This window comes from Tamandua tetradactyla, chromosome 3, assembly GCF_023851605.1.
Source record: "Tamandua tetradactyla isolate mTamTet1 chromosome 3, mTamTet1.pri, whole genome shotgun sequence".
Taxonomy (NCBI): domain Eukaryota; kingdom Metazoa; phylum Chordata; class Mammalia; order Pilosa; family Myrmecophagidae; genus Tamandua; species Tamandua tetradactyla.
This window is the reverse complement of record NC_135329.1, coordinates 79,491,311-79,509,314: the sequence shown is the minus strand read 5'-3', so window position 1 is coordinate 79,509,314 and position 18,004 is coordinate 79,491,311. Positions and strand designations below refer to the sequence as shown.

The following is an 18,004-nucleotide window of genomic DNA, read 5'->3' as shown; positions in this document are numbered from 1 at the left end:
CCTTCCTTCTTGTCTCCTATTGACATATGCTGTTGTAAATTTATCTAAATACTGCTTAAACTATCCCACACATTTTGATATGCTGTATTTTCATTTTCATTCAGCTCAAAATATTATTTAATTTTCCTTGAAACCTTCTCTTTGACGCAGATTATTTAGAATTGTGTTGTTTAATTTCCAATGGTTTCAAGGTTTTCCTTTTATTTTTCTGTTTTGATTTCTATTATTTCAATCTTTATGTCTTTTGTCAAATGTGGGAAGTTTTCAGTCATTAAATCTTCAACACTTTCTCTTTTTTTGCATCTCAGTCTTTTTTCTTTTCTACTGAAACTTTAATGACATAAATCTTGGAACTTCTGATCTCGTTTCTTAGGCCTCTCAGGCTCAATTCATTTTATACACTATTCTTCCTCTCTGTTGTTCAAGTGGGATCAGTTTTATTCATTTATCTTCAGGTTCATACCATCTCCATTCTGCTCTTGAGCCCATTTACTAAGTTTTAAAATTCCAGTTATTGCAATGTTCATTTCTAAGAGGTCTGTTTGGCTTTTATTTATAGTGTCTTTTTCTTGACTGATGCTTTCTGTCCCTTCGTTTGTTTAAAGAGCATTCTCACTTATTTGTTGGAGTTTTTTTTCCCCACACAGAATGGGAAGGTATTTATTTTCTTAAAACCTTGGTGGCAATGTACCCCAGAGATGGTCTGGTTCCAGTGCAGAGCTGACATCTCCTGTGTCCACTGGCCACAAGCAGATCCCCACAGGTGACTGTCAGACGAGGAAACGGTGGAATCCTAGGACCTTCGATACAAGCAGCAGCTGCACAGCCACCAAAGACATTGTTCACAACATGGCTCACCAACATGGGCCCTTGACGATGTACATTTGAGACACATCCGTTGGCAGTACTTACTGAATGTGAATCAGAAATTCATGAAACTATTGGATTGGTCACATATAATATATGGAAGAGGACTGTCCCTGTACAAAGGGCTCACAGTCTGAACTGACCCTTTAAAACAGAAAAGAGTGTCAGAGTAACACAACCCAAATATGAAAAAGCAAAACATATTACAATATATAATTACTGAAGAATTTTCTTTTAGGTGAGATTTTCAGAAAATGGATTTTTATGTCACAAAATGGTCTATATCACTCCAAAATGTCTTTTTACTGGAAAACGTAAAGTAGTATTTGCTGGAAGATAAAAACTGAGTACAAGTATAAAGTACAAGTCATAAAAGGTAAAGCTTTAATTTCTCCGATTTTACTCCAAGTCAGCTTATTATTAGGGTTTCATGGCACAGGATGAGTTGGTAGCACACTTGGGATTGATTTTGGTGATCTGCCAAGTCAGGGTGAGGCCCCTGGGTCTCAGAACCTGTTTCACTTTGAGCTCAGGCTTCTGGGGAGAAAGTGTATCTCAGGTTTTGTCTACAGTTCAGGTAGGAGCGGTGGTGGTTCTGGGAGATGTGTCAGCTGCTCAAAGGACTCAAGAATCTGGCCTGCATGTTGCGCCACTGAGGTTGTCTCTTCTGAGTTTAAAACAGCTTTTGAAGGTGACTCTGGAAGGATACTGGGCTTTCTGTGTTGCAGATGACTAGGCCTTCTTTTGTTAGACCAACACAGAATCAAATTTATTTTTCTCTCTAGTTAGAACTTCTGGTTCAGCATCAGCTAAATCACTGGAATTTCTTGATGTAATTTTTTCAGTATCTATTGGATTTGATGCAATTGGAGTTTTAACATTAGGACCTGCCACAGAAATCATAACATCATCACTGTTACTTTCAGAAGCTGACTCAACATGATCCAGTGACAAATTAATCTTTTCACTTGCTTTCTCTGGAGAGATAGAAGGTTCATAGTTCATAGAAGTCATTTTTTTCATCCATACTATTAACTGACTCTTGAATCTTATCCAAATTCATAGTCTCTGAATATAACCTTACAGGCTATATTACTGGATGACATGTTTGGTTCCAAACAATTCCGCTGAGATAACACTACTGTTTCAACACACCTTTGATTGCTATTCTTGTGAAGAATTCATTGGCTACTGCTTCATGTTTATTCCTCCATTGTCTTCCCAATGTACTCATTCAATTCTTTTAGTTTGCAATCAAATACTTTGTGATTTATACTACAGAACTCCTGTTGAGCAAAATGTCTGACTATTATTATCAGTGTCGAATGATGAATGCCATGTTGAGTCTATGCCTCCACAAGTTGAAACGCTTTAACAGCCTGTTCCACTAGACTCTAGTTTTCAAGATGCCAGCAACACAGTTGCTAGAACTGCCTTAATTTACCAAATTAGATGCTTCCTCAACATGTACAAAACAGGAGTCTGGACTTAAAATGGTACCATTCTGCTTTTATCAGGTGACCCTGAATTAGGGCTTGTTTCTAAACAGGAAACTATCTTGTCATTTCTCTGATCATTCAAGATATTAGTTACTGTACACGCCGGCATTTGAACTATGCCACTTTGATACACTGGGTGGAGAGTAAATGGGTTTTAGATTACAATCTCCTTTATGTTGCCAAAAAAACCAATCTTGTTTCTATAATCACTCTAAGTGATACAGTATAAATATGCTATGGTTTGTTACAAACAGATATCCACCAGTTATGGCCATTGTGTATAACTCCAAAGAACTGTAGTTTCTGGGTATCGGGGTGGTCAGGCAGGGATGGGATGCATTTCCAAACTTGTAAACCCTTTATAGTACTCAGTCCTGTATCATTCAGTAAATGTTACTCTTACTTACCACCCCCCAAAAATCTCTTGTTAAATTTGCCTGATATTCAAAACGATTTTCAGAAGTGTTCTGAGAGACTTTTGCCTCTTATGTACAGTCTCCTGGGGGAATCTACTGTTTTGCCTGGCTTTTGGGAAGGGCTCATGGCTTTTTCATTACCACATTCCAATCTCATTTCTGAACCAACAATTTCCTCTACTGGGTCTATTAAATTCTGATGGAATACTCTACTTTTCTGTGAGCTTACTGAATTTTTCATAGAGTCCAGTGAAAAAAGCATCATTTTCAGAACGTATATACTTTGTATGACACCTGTACTTAAATTCTGATTATTAGTTGGCACTTTATTCCCAATTGTTGCTTTCAGTACTTCAACATTTTTTAACTTATTCAGGATCTCGACTTGCTTCTGGTAACTTGCAGGCATTGTTTTTTTTGGGGGGGGGGACTTTAATACCTTCTGGGTAATTCTATCTGGATTTCCCATCTTTTATATTCTGAAGCTTCCTTTTCCTATATTCTGTTTATTCTGAATATCATTTGATCGGAACAGTTTTAGGTTTTGTGAGATGACAGTGGCCACAGCTGCTTCTGGGCCACCTCACTGGCCACAACCGCCGCTCCCGGAGCATTTTGTAATAGCCACTTCAATGTCTTTGTCAGATCATTTTAATATCTGTGCCTCCTTGGCACTGGCAATTTTCAATTTTCTTTTCCCACGATAGTTGAGATTTTTCCTGGTTCTTCATAACCCAAGTACTTATGGATGATATCCCATAGGTTTTGAATATTTTATGAGATTCTAGGTCTTGTTTAAATCCTATGGAGAATGTTCTTATTTTCGTTTAGTGGGCAATCAACCTGGTTGGGTGTAAGTAGCAAGTTCTGAACCACCTTTTGTAGGTTTCAGTTAAGTTTCACCTTCAAAACCTTCACATTCTTCTTATATCTGGCCCCTGTGCCCACCACTCAATGTTGGCGTCTGGGGGTTGGTCTACCTATGAGACTTTCTTGGAATCTTCTGTATGCTATTTAGGATTAGGCCACACATTGCCCAGTGTAGGGGAGCTCAAAAGTTAAGAAATAACCTTATGGGGTCACTGTCCCAAGATCTACCCTTTCCACTGTCTCCCCAGTCCTTTCTAGTTCTCTGGGGCTACTCGTTGTGTTTTTTTTTGGCTAGGAAGCTGCAACTTTAATTGCTCCACTTTGCCAGTTACTTCCTCTGAGTGTACCTATGTCTGGGATCAAGAAATGGGAAGACAGAAAAAGGGAAAAAGCAATAGGGATTTGCCCCACCCTTTTGAAACCAGAGCCCCTCCAGCTGGAAGGAAAGGTGGCGCTTCCTTGGAGCCTTAGGTACATGGGAGCCCTGCAGCTCCCCTGTTGGTCCTGCTTTGCAACCCTAACTAGAGGGTTTCTCCTGGAGCCCCTTGTCCACGCTGATGCACACTTCTGGACTGAGTGCTGACTTGAGTCCAGGCTGGGGGTACCAGAGGAAAAAAATCATTAACTCACCGGTGATTATCGGTGGTACTTCGAATCTTGGTCATCTTCCCCATTCCACCTGCTACTATTTACTTTTCAGAGTCCTCAGATAACTATTTCGCGCATTCTCCAGGATTTATAGCTGTATTCAGTGGGAGAGACAGGATAGAATGTGCTTACTCTATCATACCCAGAACCAGAAACCCTTTCTATTACATTAAAATTACATCTTTATATTTAAACTGGATTTCTTGCAGATAGTATATAGTTGGATCTTGCTTTTCAATCTAATTTGACAATCTATGCTTTTAACTTGGATGGTTTAACCATTTACATTTTGCTGCAATTATCAATATGATTGAATTAAAATCAACCATCTTGATGTTAGTTTTAAAATTTGTCTCACTACTTCTTTGTTCTTTTTTCCCTCTTTCCCTGACTTTGGGATTGATCAAGTATTTTAAGGATTCTATTTTATCTCCATGATTAGTTTATTGACTATAACTTATTATTCTTTTTAGTAGTTGCTATAGGGCTTACAATATATCTTTAACTTACCACAGTGTATCTTCAAACGGCATTTTACCATTTCACTTTACATCATTATATTCCCATTGTTACCTTCTTATCTTTTATTCCAGGGGTCACCAAACTATGGCCCATAGGCCAAATCTAGTTTGCCATTCATTTTTTTTTTGCAAAGTTGCAAGTTTTATTGCAACATAACCATGCACATTTGTTGATGCAACAGCAGAGCTGGAGTTGGAGACCATGTGACTTGCAAAGCCAAAAATATTCACTCTTTGTTCCTTTACAGAAAACATTTGCAGATTCCTCCTTTATGCTATTGGTGTCATACATTTCATTTCTTCATGTTATAAACCTCACAATACAGTGTTATATTTGCTTTAAACAGTCAGTTGTCTTCAAAGAGATTAAAAAGAAAAAAATCTTTTATATTTACCTATATATTAACTATTTCTAGCACTCTTCATTATTTTGTATTAATCCATATTTGTATTTGGTTTCATTTTTCTTCTGCTTGAAGAACTTCCTCTAACGTTTCTTGCAATTCAGGTATGCTGGTGATGAATTCTCTCAGTTTTTGAATGTCTTGAAAAGTCTTCATTTTTGAAAGGTAATTTTGCTGCGTATAAACTTTTGGTTGATAGTTTTTTCTTTTGACACTTTAAAGGCGCTACTCCGCTGTCTTCTGTGTTGCACTGTTTCTGGGAACAAGTCTTGTTGTTCTTGTCTCTTTGTATCTGTGTCTTTGGTCTCTGGCAGCTTTTAATATTTTCTTTTTATCATTGTTTCTTCAGCACATTGATTATGGTATGGCTTCTTGTGGTTTTCTCCACACGTTCCTTGGATATACGAGTCTTAGTTTTCACCAAATTTGGAAATTTTTGGCTATTATTTCTTCAAGTACTTTTTCTGTTCCTCCACCCTCCTCCTTGACTCCTTATGTGCATATGTTAGACTGCATGATATTGTCCCACACATCATTAATGCCTTGTTATTTATTTTTGTCTTATCTGTCTGTGTGGCAAGTAAGATTGCTTCCATTTCTACCTTCAAGTTCATTGATCTTTTCTTGTGCCATGTATACTCTTCTGTTAATACCATCCAAATAATTTTTAAACTCAGATATTGCATTTTTCATCTTTTTTATTTTTAAAGCAATATATTTTTGTTTCTCTCCTAATCAAGTTCTTTTGTTCTTCTACATTATTGAGCATATGGTGCATGTTCATAATAGCTGTTTAAATATCCATATCTCCTAATTCTATCATCGCTGTAATTTTTGTCTATGTTTCATTGATTTTTTCTTTTTTTGCATGGGCAGGCACCGGTAAGCGAACCCGGGTCTCCAGCATGGCAGGCGAGAATTCTGCCACTGAGCCACCGTTGCACTGCCCTCATTGATTTTTCCCCCCATGATTGTAATACTTTCTTAACTCTTTGAGTGCATAATAATTTTTGATTGGATATTTTGGGGTCCTAGTTCTGCTATATTCCCTTACAGAGTGTTGGGCATTATTCTGGCACGCAGTTGGGATCTACCACAATCCTTTCAAGGGTTTTTTGAAAAATTTGTTAGGGCAGGTCCAGAGTGGCCTTTAGTTTAGCATTCATCGATTTACTCACTATTAGCCCTGGGTATCATGTGCTCTCTCTACTCTGGCTGCTGGAAAGGTGAATTATTCCAAGCTCTGTTTGAACTTTGACAGGAACTGCTTGACTTACTGCTTTCCGGTGGCTTTTCCCCCAGCCTTCTACCCCACAAATTCCAGTCACACCAGCCTTTCAAACCCTGGTCTCAGTCTGCTCAACAGGGGCTGCAGGATTCTGCTTCTCTGCATGGTGACCTGGAAACGGGGCAACTGTAAGGGCTCACTTAATTGTTTCCCTTCTCTCAGGGACAGCAGTTTACTGTTTGTTGTCTAGTGTCTAAAAACAGTTTTATATACTTTGTCTGTTGCTGATGTAGGAGAGACCTTCCCAGAGCAGTTCATCCTTTCATCTAGAAGGCCAGATACTCTCTTTGATCATGTCGAAGTTTTGGTCAACGTCCTGTTAGACCTGATTGGGATTATCTGCACCATGTAATGTGGCACATGGCCTTATATTAGGGGCAGAAGTGCCGGTCTTGTTGTTTCTCATTGTTCACTTCCACCTGCATTACTATTCTGTGTAAAATGTGGTGCCTAGAAGAAATCTTTTAAAACTACTTATCTGTTTTCTCACAAGTTTAGTTAAATACATAGATATTTAGATCATCTGTAAACCCATGCAACTGGGCAAGGTGAATGGTAACAATCACAGTGGGTGCCCCCAGCTGCCTGTCCACACTGCACAGCCTCATCGTCCCCTCGGGCCATGGCCTTGACCCCCGACCATGCCTATGGCCATCTGACACAGAGACTGACAGAGGCCCTGGTGGCATCTGTGTCTCATTCATGGATAAAATGTCATTTCCTTCATAAATTTTTGGATTCAAAATAAGCTTGAATACCTTCCTGGCAACGTGGGACAGAAACCCTAGAATGTGCTGGAACTCAGCATCAAGAAAGAAAACTTTCTCAACCAAAAGGGGGAAGAGAGAAATGAGACAAAATAAAGTGTCAATGGCTGAGAAATTTCAAACAGAATCAAGAGGTTATCCTGGAGGTTATTCTTACACATTGTATAGATAGCACCTTTTTAGTTAAGGGACAATGGAGAGGCTGGAGGAAAGTGCCTGAAAATAAAGAGCTGTGTTCCAGTAGCCATTTTCTTGAAGACATTGTATAATGATAGAGCTTTCGCAATATGACTGTGTGATTGTGAAAACCTTGTGTCTGATGCTCCTTTTCTTTAGCTTATGGACAGATGAGTAAAACATATGGATTAAAGATAAATAAATATTAGGGGGAACAAATGTTAAAATACATTTAGTAGATTGATGTTAGTGATCAATTAAAGGGAGAGGTAAAGGGTATGGTATGTATGAATTTTTTCCTTTTTTTAATTTTTTTTGAATTGATACAAATATTCTAAGAAATGATCATGATGATGAATATACAACTATGAGATGAACTGTGAGTTATTGATTATATACTGTTCTAGTTTGCCGGCTGCCGGAATGCAACACACCAGAGACGGATTGGCTTTTAATAAAAGGGGATTTATTTAATTAGTTTGTCAGAGGAAAGGCAGCTAACTCATCTGAGGTTCTTTCTTATGTGGGAAGGCTCAGGGTGATCTCTGCTGGCCTTCTCTCCAGGCTTCTGGGTTCCAACAACTTTCCCCAGCGTGTTTTCTTTCTGCATCTCCAAAGGCCTGGGTTGAGCTGCGAGTGGTGAGATGAGGTATGCTGAGCTGCTTGGGCTGTGTTACATTGACCTCTCTCATTTAAGCACCAGCCAATTAAATCAAACATCATTCATTGCAGCAGGCACGCCTTCTAGCTGACCGCAGATGCAATGAGCAACAGAAGAGGCATGTATCATTGGCTCATGTCTACAGCAACATAACTAGGCACCTTCACCTGGCCAAGCTGACAACTGAATCTAACTACCACATGTCCACCCCTTGTCAATTTGGCAACTACATGCATCACCTTAAACAATATTAAGGTGCAAAAAATTCTCTTCTAGCTGTGGACCTGTGAATCTCAAAACAAGTTATCTGGTGCCAATATGCAAAGGAGGACAGTCACAGGATCCATAGGGAGAAACTGGAAGGAAAACCTGAAGGGAAAACACCACTGGATTTCATAGTCTGAAAGTCATTTATCCTTTGGCTTTAGAAAGTGGCAGCCCCACCCTTTCCATGGGCCTATGCAGTGGCCCGCCTCTTTCCAAATCAACCTTGGGGAACACTGAGGAGACCACCTTTATCTCGGCTCCACTCTCTCCAGGCATCAGGGTGACCCCTGGGCTCTCTGCCATTTCCGGGGCACACACTCAACCCCTCCATGTGGTGGCAGCCAGACTCTCTCCCCAGTCCCCCAAGGAGCGTGCTGTACCTTCTCCAAGGCCTGAGGCTGCATGATTCTTCCACTGCAACAAGGTGGGACACTCATCCTCGCCCTTCAGGGTAAATTCACCCTCTCCATGTATATGGGTAGGTCCACTCTCCTGGCTGAGGTTTCTTGGCTTTGGATCCAAGCTTCCATGGTTTTTACTCTGCAAACTCCAATTTTTCCCTTTTGTGTCCACCTTTGTCCAAGTTGGCAGTGGTTCTGTTTACACCAACAGTCTCTTCAAGCACTCCAGGACTTCTCCATCATTCTTTTCACAGTTCCTCCAAAATCTTCCCCTTAGCCATCAAAAAACTGTTCCAACATATCTGGTATTTGCAAACCACAGCAGCACCCCACTCTCTGGTACCAAAATCTGTTCTAGTTTGCTAGCTTCCAGAATGCAACATACCAGAGACAGATTGGCTTTTAATAAAAGGGGATTTATTTCATTAGTTCTTCAGAGAAAAGGCAGCTAACTTTCATCTGAGGTTCTTTCTTACATGGGAAGGCACAGGGTGATCTCTGCTGGCCTTCTCTCCAGGCCTCTGGGTTCCAACAGCTTTCCCCGGGGTGTTTTCTTTCTGCATCTCCAAAGGCCTGGGTAAGCTGCGAGTGCTGAGATGAGGTATGCTGAGCTGCCTTGGCTGTGCTACACTGTGCTCTCTCATTTAAGCACCAGTCATTTAAATCAAACATCATTCATTGCAGCAGGCATGCCTCTTAGCTGACCACAGATGCAATGAGCAACAGATGAGGTTCACGTCTCATTGGCTCATGTCCACAGCAACATAACTAGGCACCTTCACCTGGCCAAGTTGACAACCCAGAGGCCTGGAGAGAAGGCCAGCAGAGATCACCCTGTGCCTTCCCACATAAGAAAGAACCTCAGTTGAAAGGTAGCTGCCTTTCCTCTGAAGAACTAACGAAATAAATCCCCTTTTATTAAAAGCCAATCTATCTCTGGTGTGTTGCATTCTAGCAGCTAACAAACTAGAACATATACCAAGAATGGAATGATCATATGGTAAGAATGTTTGTGTTTGTATGTTGTTATGTTTAAAAAAAATTAAAAAATAAAAATAAATAAAATAAAGGGAAGATGAGCAATAAGAATAATAATAAAAAGCTTAACCAGTTGGTTTTCAGCACCCCCCTGGAAAGCAGCAGCCCCTGATGCACGACTAGCAGTGGATGTGGTGGGCCTAGGAGAAGGCCATGCCCTATAGCCCTATTTCTTTGGTGTGGGCTGTAATCTCAGTGGGTCTTTAAGTTGATTTACTGAGTTATAACAGGATTTAAAATGACATAAAATAGAATAGAAAGTGGTAGATTTCATGAAAAATAGAGAAAAAAAACCTTCCTGATTTCTACACTTTTTTCCTTGCATGGTGAGGGGTCTGGAACAGGAAGGAAGACACAAAGCACCCTCTGAGCTGGAAGGAAGGGCTTTGGGGATGTGGCAGCTCATCTCTGCACCACGCAGATGGGAAACTAGGGCCTGAAGAGGGAAGAGACAGGCCCAGCTTCACACAGCACATCGTCAGCAGAGCCAAGGCCGGCAGTAAGGAGGTTCTGAGAAGTGAGAAAGAGCAGAGGCCTCTCCCACCCTCCGGAGACGGGTACAAGTTCAGTCGGCCTGAGAGGTGGGAATGGTGCCCAGTGGCATGACAGTGGACACAAGACCGCTGTCTCCCACAGAACCCCCACGTGGTCTGTTACCTGTCTCACAGTGACGTCCCTCGAAGGGCTCTGTACACAGGCAGGTGTAATTCCCCACCAGATCGACACATGAGCCCCCGTTCAGGCACGGGCTGGAGCCACACTCATCCACATCTATGGAACAGCAGAGACATGCTCGGCTGCAAGCCAGCCTTGGAGCCCCTCGGGTGGGGGCCTCTCCCAGCAACGCCCCACGCTTCCTTCCCCATGGGTGTCAAGGGCAGCTACTCACCTGTTTCGCAGGTGGTCCCTGTGTACCCGGCCTGGCACATGCACACCGCAGAGCCATTTTCCACCAGGCACTGGCTGCCATGCTGACACTCTTTGGCGTCACAAGGAGATTGGGCTGTGAGTGAAGAGGAAAGGATGATGGACTCCCTGGTTGCGGTGGTCTGGCTTGCAGCCTTGGGCTTGCAGCGTGGGAGGGTCTTGCCATCACCGTGGGGGTGACTGGCTAGGAGGAGGCCTGACCAGACCCAATGGGCCACCTGATACTCCATCTGAATGGATCTAACTGAGCAAACCCAGATTGGAGTGTGTGTGTGTGTGCACCATATGTGCATGCTGGGCAGAGGTATGGGGTGAATTAGACCTTGCCTCTGCCCTGTAGGGACAGTGGGTGTGGTAGAACTTCCCCTGGGCTATTCGGTGACAAAAGCTATAGTCACAGAGTGGGGTGCTGGAGCATGGGGCTAGGGAGGTGACCCCAGCACGTGAGAAGGAGGTAGTCTGCAGGGTGGGAGCCATGGAATGTGGGAGAGGTTTGGGGGTCCTGAAGGGGAGGGGCCATGGCAGGGGAGGTGATGGCGTTCTGCTAGAGGGATGGTCGGGGCAGAGGCCCTGCTCAGTCCCCTGGTCCTGGGAACCCTGAGCAGGGGGTGGATGCAGGAGCCCGATGGGAGGGGACCAGCCCTGCCAGGCCAGGCTTGCCCTGGAAGGAGGCTCAGTCGGGAAGGCAACACTGTGACCTCAGAGGCCACTCTCAGACCTGGGGCCTGGAAGGGCCCTCGGGGGAGCTGGACCCCATCCTGCATGGCAGCAGCCCCTTCCCTTCCCACCCAAGTGCTCCACCAATCCTGAGACAAGGGCAGAATGATTTTCCCACTTTGCAGACAGGGCCCTATTGAACAAGTTAAGGAAGAGGCAATACCAAGTCTCCACACTGTCTTCCAGGAAATAGGAGCAGAGAAGACTCTTTCTACCTCATTCTATGAGGCCAACATGACCCTGGTATCAAAACTACACAACAACACTACAGGAAAGGAAAGCTACAGACCAGTATCTTTCATGAACATGGATGCAAAAATCCTCAGCACCATCTGAGCAAGCAAAATCCAGGGATGAATGAAAGGAACCATATACCAGGACCAAGTGGGCTCTATTTCAGATGTACAAGGCTTGTCCCTCAATAACAGTCAATGCAATCACCACATCCACAGACTGAGAAGGAAAAACCATGTGATCACATCAATAGACACAGAAAAAGCATTTAATAAAATCCAAAATACATTTATGATAAAAAACTCTCAGTGAACTAGGAACAGAGAGGATCCATAATATGTTAAAGAACATCTCCAAAAGACAAAGATAACATCACACTTAATGGTGAAGAAATGTATGGTTTCCCCCTAGGATTTGGAACAAGAAAAGGATTCATCACTCATCACTCCTATTAAAGACCATACTGGAAGTTTCAGCTAGAGCTGTAAGCCAGGGAAATAAATGGACAATTTTCTAGAAAAGCATGAACAACCAACATTGACTTGAGAAGAAATAGATGACTTCAACAAACCAATCACAAGTAAAGAGACTGAATCAGTCATAAAGAAGAAAGAGAAAGAACAGTAATATAATCTCAAAGAAAATAGAAAAAGAGAAATAACTAAGATTAAAGCAGAAATAAATGAGCTGGAGAATGATAACAAAAGAAAATCAACAAAACCAAATGTTTTGTGAAAATCAATAAAATTGATGGCCCCTTAGTTAGACTGATAAAGAAAAAAAGGGAGGGGGCAAATAAACAAAATTAGAAGTGAGAGGGGAGTCATTATCCAGGATCCTGAAGAAATTAAAAAAATCCTAAGAGGATATAATGAAAAATTATATGAAATGGACAAACTCCTGGAAACCCATGAACTACTGACACTGACTGAAAAAGAAACAGAAGATCTTAACAAACCAATTACAAGTAAAGATATTCAATTAGTTAACAAAAATCTTCCTAAAAAGAAAAACCCAGGGCCAGACAGCTTCACAGGGGAATTTTACCAAACATTCCAAAAGGAACTAATATCAATTCTGCTCAAATCCTTCCAAAAATTTAAATAAACAGGAACACTACTAAACTCATTTTATGAAGCTAACATCACTCTAATACCAAAGCAGGATAAAGAAACTATAAGGAAGGAAAATTATAGATCAATCTCCCTAATGAATATAGATGCAAAAATTCTGAACAAAATTTTAGGAAATTGAATCCAATGACATATTAAAATAATTATACATCACAACCAAGTGGGTTTATACCAGGAATGCAAGGATGGTTCAACATAAGAAAATCAATAAATGTAATGGAGCACATTGAAAAACTGAAAGTGAAAAACCACACAATCATATCAATTGATGCTGAAAAAGCATGCAACAAAATTCAGCATCCTTTTCTGATAAAAACACTTCAAATGTAGGAATCAATGGAAACTTCCTCAATATCATAAAGGGCATCTATTAAAAACCAACAGCCAGCATCATCCTCAATGGCTAGAGACTGAAAGCATTCCCAAGATTGGGAACAGGGGAAGGATGCCTATTGTCACCACTATTATTTAATTTTGTATTAGAGCTCCTAGCTGGAGCGATTAGAGAAGAGAAAGAAATAAAAGGCATCCAAATAGGAAAGGAAGAAGTAAAATTTTTATTATTGGCAGATGACATGATCCTATTCCAGAAAATCCTGAGAAATCTACAACAAAGCTACTTAAGCTAATAAATACAGAAAAGTGGTAGGATACAAAGTTAATGTATAAAAATCAGTAATGTTTCTATACACAAGCAATGACCTATTTGAGGAGACAATTAAGGAAAAAAAATTCCATTCAAATTAGCAATCAGAATAATCAGGTATCTAGGAATAAGCCTAACCAGGGATGTCAAGAACTTGTACAAAGAAAATTTTTAAAAAAATTGCTAAAAGAAATATAAAATGACCTACACAGTTGGAAAGACATTCCATGCTCATGGATAGGAAAGTTGAATGTTCTTAAGATGCCAATTCTACCCAAAGTGATCTGCATATTTAATAAAATAACAATGAAAATTCCAACAACCTATTTTGATAACTTGGAAAAACTGTTATCAAATTTATTTGGAAGGGGAAAAGACCCTGAATAACTAAAGATATCTTTAAAAAGAAGAGTGAAGTGAGAGGAATATCAATTCTTGACTTTAAAGCTTATTATATAGCCACAGTGGTCAAAAGAGCATGGTACTGGCCCAAATATAGATGTATTGACCAATAGAATCAGACTGAGAATGCTGAGATAGACTACCAAATGTATGGACAATTGATTTTTGATAAGGCCCCCAGATCCACTGAATGGGGACAGAATAGTCTTCTCAATAAATGGGCATGGGGATATAGGATATCAATAGCCAAAAGAATGAAAGAGAGCCCTTACCTTACACCCTATATAAAAATTAATTCAAAATGGATTAAAGACCTAAATGTAAAAGCCAGTACCATAAAAATTCTAAAAGAAAATGCAGGGAAACATTTTCAGGATCTAGTAATAAGTGGTAGCATCTTAAACTTTACACCTAAAGTACAAGAAGCAAAAGAAAAATAGACAAATGGAAAATCCTTACCATCAAGAGCTTCTGTGTCTCAAAGGACTTTGTTAAAAAGGTGACGGGGCAGCCAACTCAGCAGGAGAAAATATTTGGAAATCACATATGAGATAAAGGTCTGATATCCTATATACATAAAGAAATCATACAACTCAACAACAAAGGAACAAACAACTCAATTATAAAGTGGGCAGAGGATATGAATAGACACTTTTCTGAAGAGCAAATACAAATAGCTAAAAAGGACATGAAGTGATGTTCATTTTCATTAGCTATAAGGGAAATACAAATCAAGATGAAAATGAGATACCATCTCACACCTATAGGAATGGCTGTTATTGAACAGACAACTACAAATGTAGAAGAGGATATGGAGAAATAGGAACAGTTGTTCATTGTTAGTGGGAATGAATAATGGTACAGCCGCTGTGGAAAACAGTGTGGCAATTCTTCACACAACTATTGAGCTGCCCTATGACCTGACAATACCAATACTCAGTATATACCCAGAAAAGCTGAGGGCAGTGATATGAACAGACATTTGCACACCTATGTTCACAGTGGCATTATTCACAATTGACAAAAGATGGAAACAATCCAAGTACCCATCAGCAGACAAGTGGATAAACAAAATGTGGTATATACACATGGTGGAATCTTATGCAGCAGTAAGATGAAATGAGGTCCTGAAGCATATGACAATGTGGATGAATCTTGAGGACATAATGCTGAGTGGAATAAGTCAGACACAAAGGCATATATGATTTCACTGTTATGACTCTGGTAAAGGTCATCTCAGAGGTTACGCTGTAGAATATAGCAGACCTAGAGGACACAAAAGCTACAGACAGGGGAAAGGCTACTCAATGAGGTTGAACCTAAATGCAAGGGAATGGACAGAAGTGATGGTAACTAATTGGCAGGTGTGCTGGTTTGAAACTGTTGTGCACCCCAGAAAAGCCATGTTCTTTAATCCTCATTGTTGGGTGACATCTTTTTTATTAAGTTGTTCTCATAGAGATGTAACCCACCTAATCTTTTGATTAGGTGGTTTCCATAGAGATGTATCTCTTCATCTCTCATTTTGGAAAGACCTGACACAGACGGAGCCATTTGGACATGCAGAAAGAAAATGCCCCCAGGGAAGGTGCCTGAACTGAGAAGTGGGGAGCAAAAGCCAGCAGACATAGCCACATGCCTTTCCAGCTGACAGAGAAAGGCCAAATGTCACTGGCCCTTTCTTGAGTCAAGGTATTTTTCTCTAGATGTCTTAGATTGGATATTTTTATGACCTTAGAACTGTAAACTTATAACTTAATAAATTCCCTTTATTAAGACCAACCCATTTCTGGTATATTGCATTTCTGGCAGCATTTACAAACTAAAACAGTGGGGTTACAAGTAACATTGCCATATTGAAGGTGAATATGATTGAAAGGGGAGGTGTAGTGCCATACATCCCACAAATTAAATCTACGATTATAAATAAGTTCTTTCAAGAATTATTTCAAAGGTTCATAGTGGACAAAGAGTCAATAGTAGAGGGGCATGCAGGAAAACTAAAAATGCATACTGTCATCAATAGTTAACAAGAAACATCAACAGTATCACTACCAACTAAGTGGCAGGGAGTGACAAGTAAAAAGGGGTAGTTTTTTTTTTTTTATTAATTAAAAAAATTAACTAACACAACAATAGAAATCAATCCATTCTACATATGCAATCAGTAATTCTTAATATCATCACATAGGTGTATGGTCATCATTTCTCAGTACATATGCATCGATTTAGAGAAAGAAATAGCACTACAACAGAAAAAGAAATAAAGTGATAACACAGAGAGAAAACACAAATAAAAATAAAAAGTACAAAAATATATAAGAGAAAACAAACAAACAAAAAAAAACCTATAGATCAGATGCAGCTTCATTCAGCGTTCCAAGATAATTACATTACAATTAGGCAGTATTGTGCTGACCATTTTTTTTTTTTTAGACGTCATACCATTCTACATATGCAATCAGTAATTCTTAACATCATCACATAGATGCATGATCATCGTTTCTTAGTACATTTGCATCGGTTTAGAAGAACTAGCATTATAACAGAAAAAGATATAGAATGTTAATATAGTGAAAAAAAATAAAAGTAATAATAATAAGAACAAAACAAACAAAACAAAACAAAACAGAAACCTATAGCTCGGATGCAGCTTCGTTCAGTATTTTAACATGATTACTTTACAATTAGGTATTATTGTACTGTCCATTTTTGAGTTTTTGTATCTAGTCCTATTGCACCATCTGTTTCCATCAGCTCCGATTACCCATTATCTTACCCTGTTTCTAACTCCTGCTGAACTCTGTTACCAATGACATATTCCAAGTTTATTCTCGAGTGTCGATTCACATCATTGGGACCATACAGTATTTGTCTTTTAGCTTTTGGCTAGACTCACTCAGCATAATGTTTTCTAGGTCCATCCATGTTATTACATGCTTCATAAGTTTATCCTGTCTTAACGCTGCATAATATTCCATCGTACGTATATACCACAGTTTGTTTAGCCACTCGTCTGTTGATGGACATTTTGGCTGTTTCCATCTCTTTGCAATTGTAAATAACGCTGCTATAAACATTGGTGTGCAAATGTCTGTTTGAGTTTTTGCCCTTAAGTCCTTTGAGTAGATTCCCAGCAATGGTATTGCTGGATCGTATGGCAATTCTATATTCAGCTTTTTGAGGAACCGCCAAACTGCTTTCCACAGTGGTTGCACCATTTGACATTCCCACCAACAGTGGATAAGTGTGCCTCTTTCTCCGCATCCTCTCCAGCACTTGTCATTTTCTGTTTTGTTGATAATGGCCATTCTGATGGGTGTGAGATGATATCTCATTGTGGTTTTGATTTGCATTTCTCTAATGGCCAGGGACACTGAGCATCTCTTCATGTGTCTTTTGGCCATTTGTATTTCCTCCTCTGAGAGGTGTCTATTCAAGTCTTTTTCCCATTTTGTAATTGGGTTGGCTATCTTTTTGTTGTTGAGTTGAACAATCTCATTATAAATTCTGGATACTAGACCTTTATCTGATATGTCGTTTCCAAATATTGATTCCCATTGTGTAGGCTGTCTTTCTACTTTCTTGATGAAGTTCTTTGATGCACAAAAGTGTTTAATTTTGAGGAGTTCCCATTTATTTATTTCCTTCTTCAGTGCTCTTGCTTTAGGTGTAAGGTCCATAAAACCACCTCCAATTGTAAGATTCATAAGATATCTCCCTACATTTTCCTCTAACTGTTCTATGGTCTTAGACCTAATGTTTAGATCTTTGATCCATTTTGAGTTAACTTTTGTATAGGGTGTGAGATATGGGTCTTCTTTCATTCTTTTGCATATGGATATCCAGTTCTCTAGGCACCATTTATTGAAGAGACCGTTCTGTCCCAGGTGAGTTGGCTTGACTCCCTTATCAAAGATCAAATGACCATAGATGAGAGGGTCTATATCTGAGCACTCTATTCGATTCCATTGGTCGATATATCTATCTTTATGCCAATACCATGCTGTTTTGACCACTGTGGCTTCATAATATGCCTTAAAGTCTGGCAGCGCAAGACCTCCAGCTTCGTTTTTTTTCCTCAAGATGTTTTTAGCAATTTGGGGCACCCTGCCCTTCCA

The 18,004-nt window shown here is 40.0% G+C and overlaps 1 protein-coding gene and 2 pseudogenes across 12 annotated transcripts in view; all 3 read right to left on the bottom strand.

Annotated features, from left to right (window-relative positions):
- The window catches only part of SNED1 (sushi, nidogen and EGF like domains 1), a 140,246-nt gene that overhangs the window by 44,956 nt on the left and 77,286 nt on the right, over positions 1-18,004 (bottom strand). For all 12 annotated transcript variants that reach the window (XM_077153321.1, XM_077153322.1, XM_077153323.1 and 9 more), the window contains 2 exons: positions 10,714-10,827; positions 10,482-10,595 (listed from right to left, as the gene is read on the bottom strand). In XM_077153321.1, the coding sequence (XP_077009436.1) occupies positions 10,482-10,595; positions 10,714-10,827 (228 nt within the window). The remainder of the gene's footprint in view (positions 1-10,481; positions 10,596-10,713; positions 10,828-18,004) is intronic.
- LOC143676741 (activating transcription factor 7-interacting protein 2 pseudogene) lies at positions 1,170-2,475 on the bottom strand (annotated as a pseudogene).
- LOC143677410 (activating transcription factor 7-interacting protein 2 pseudogene) lies at positions 2,213-4,274 on the bottom strand (annotated as a pseudogene).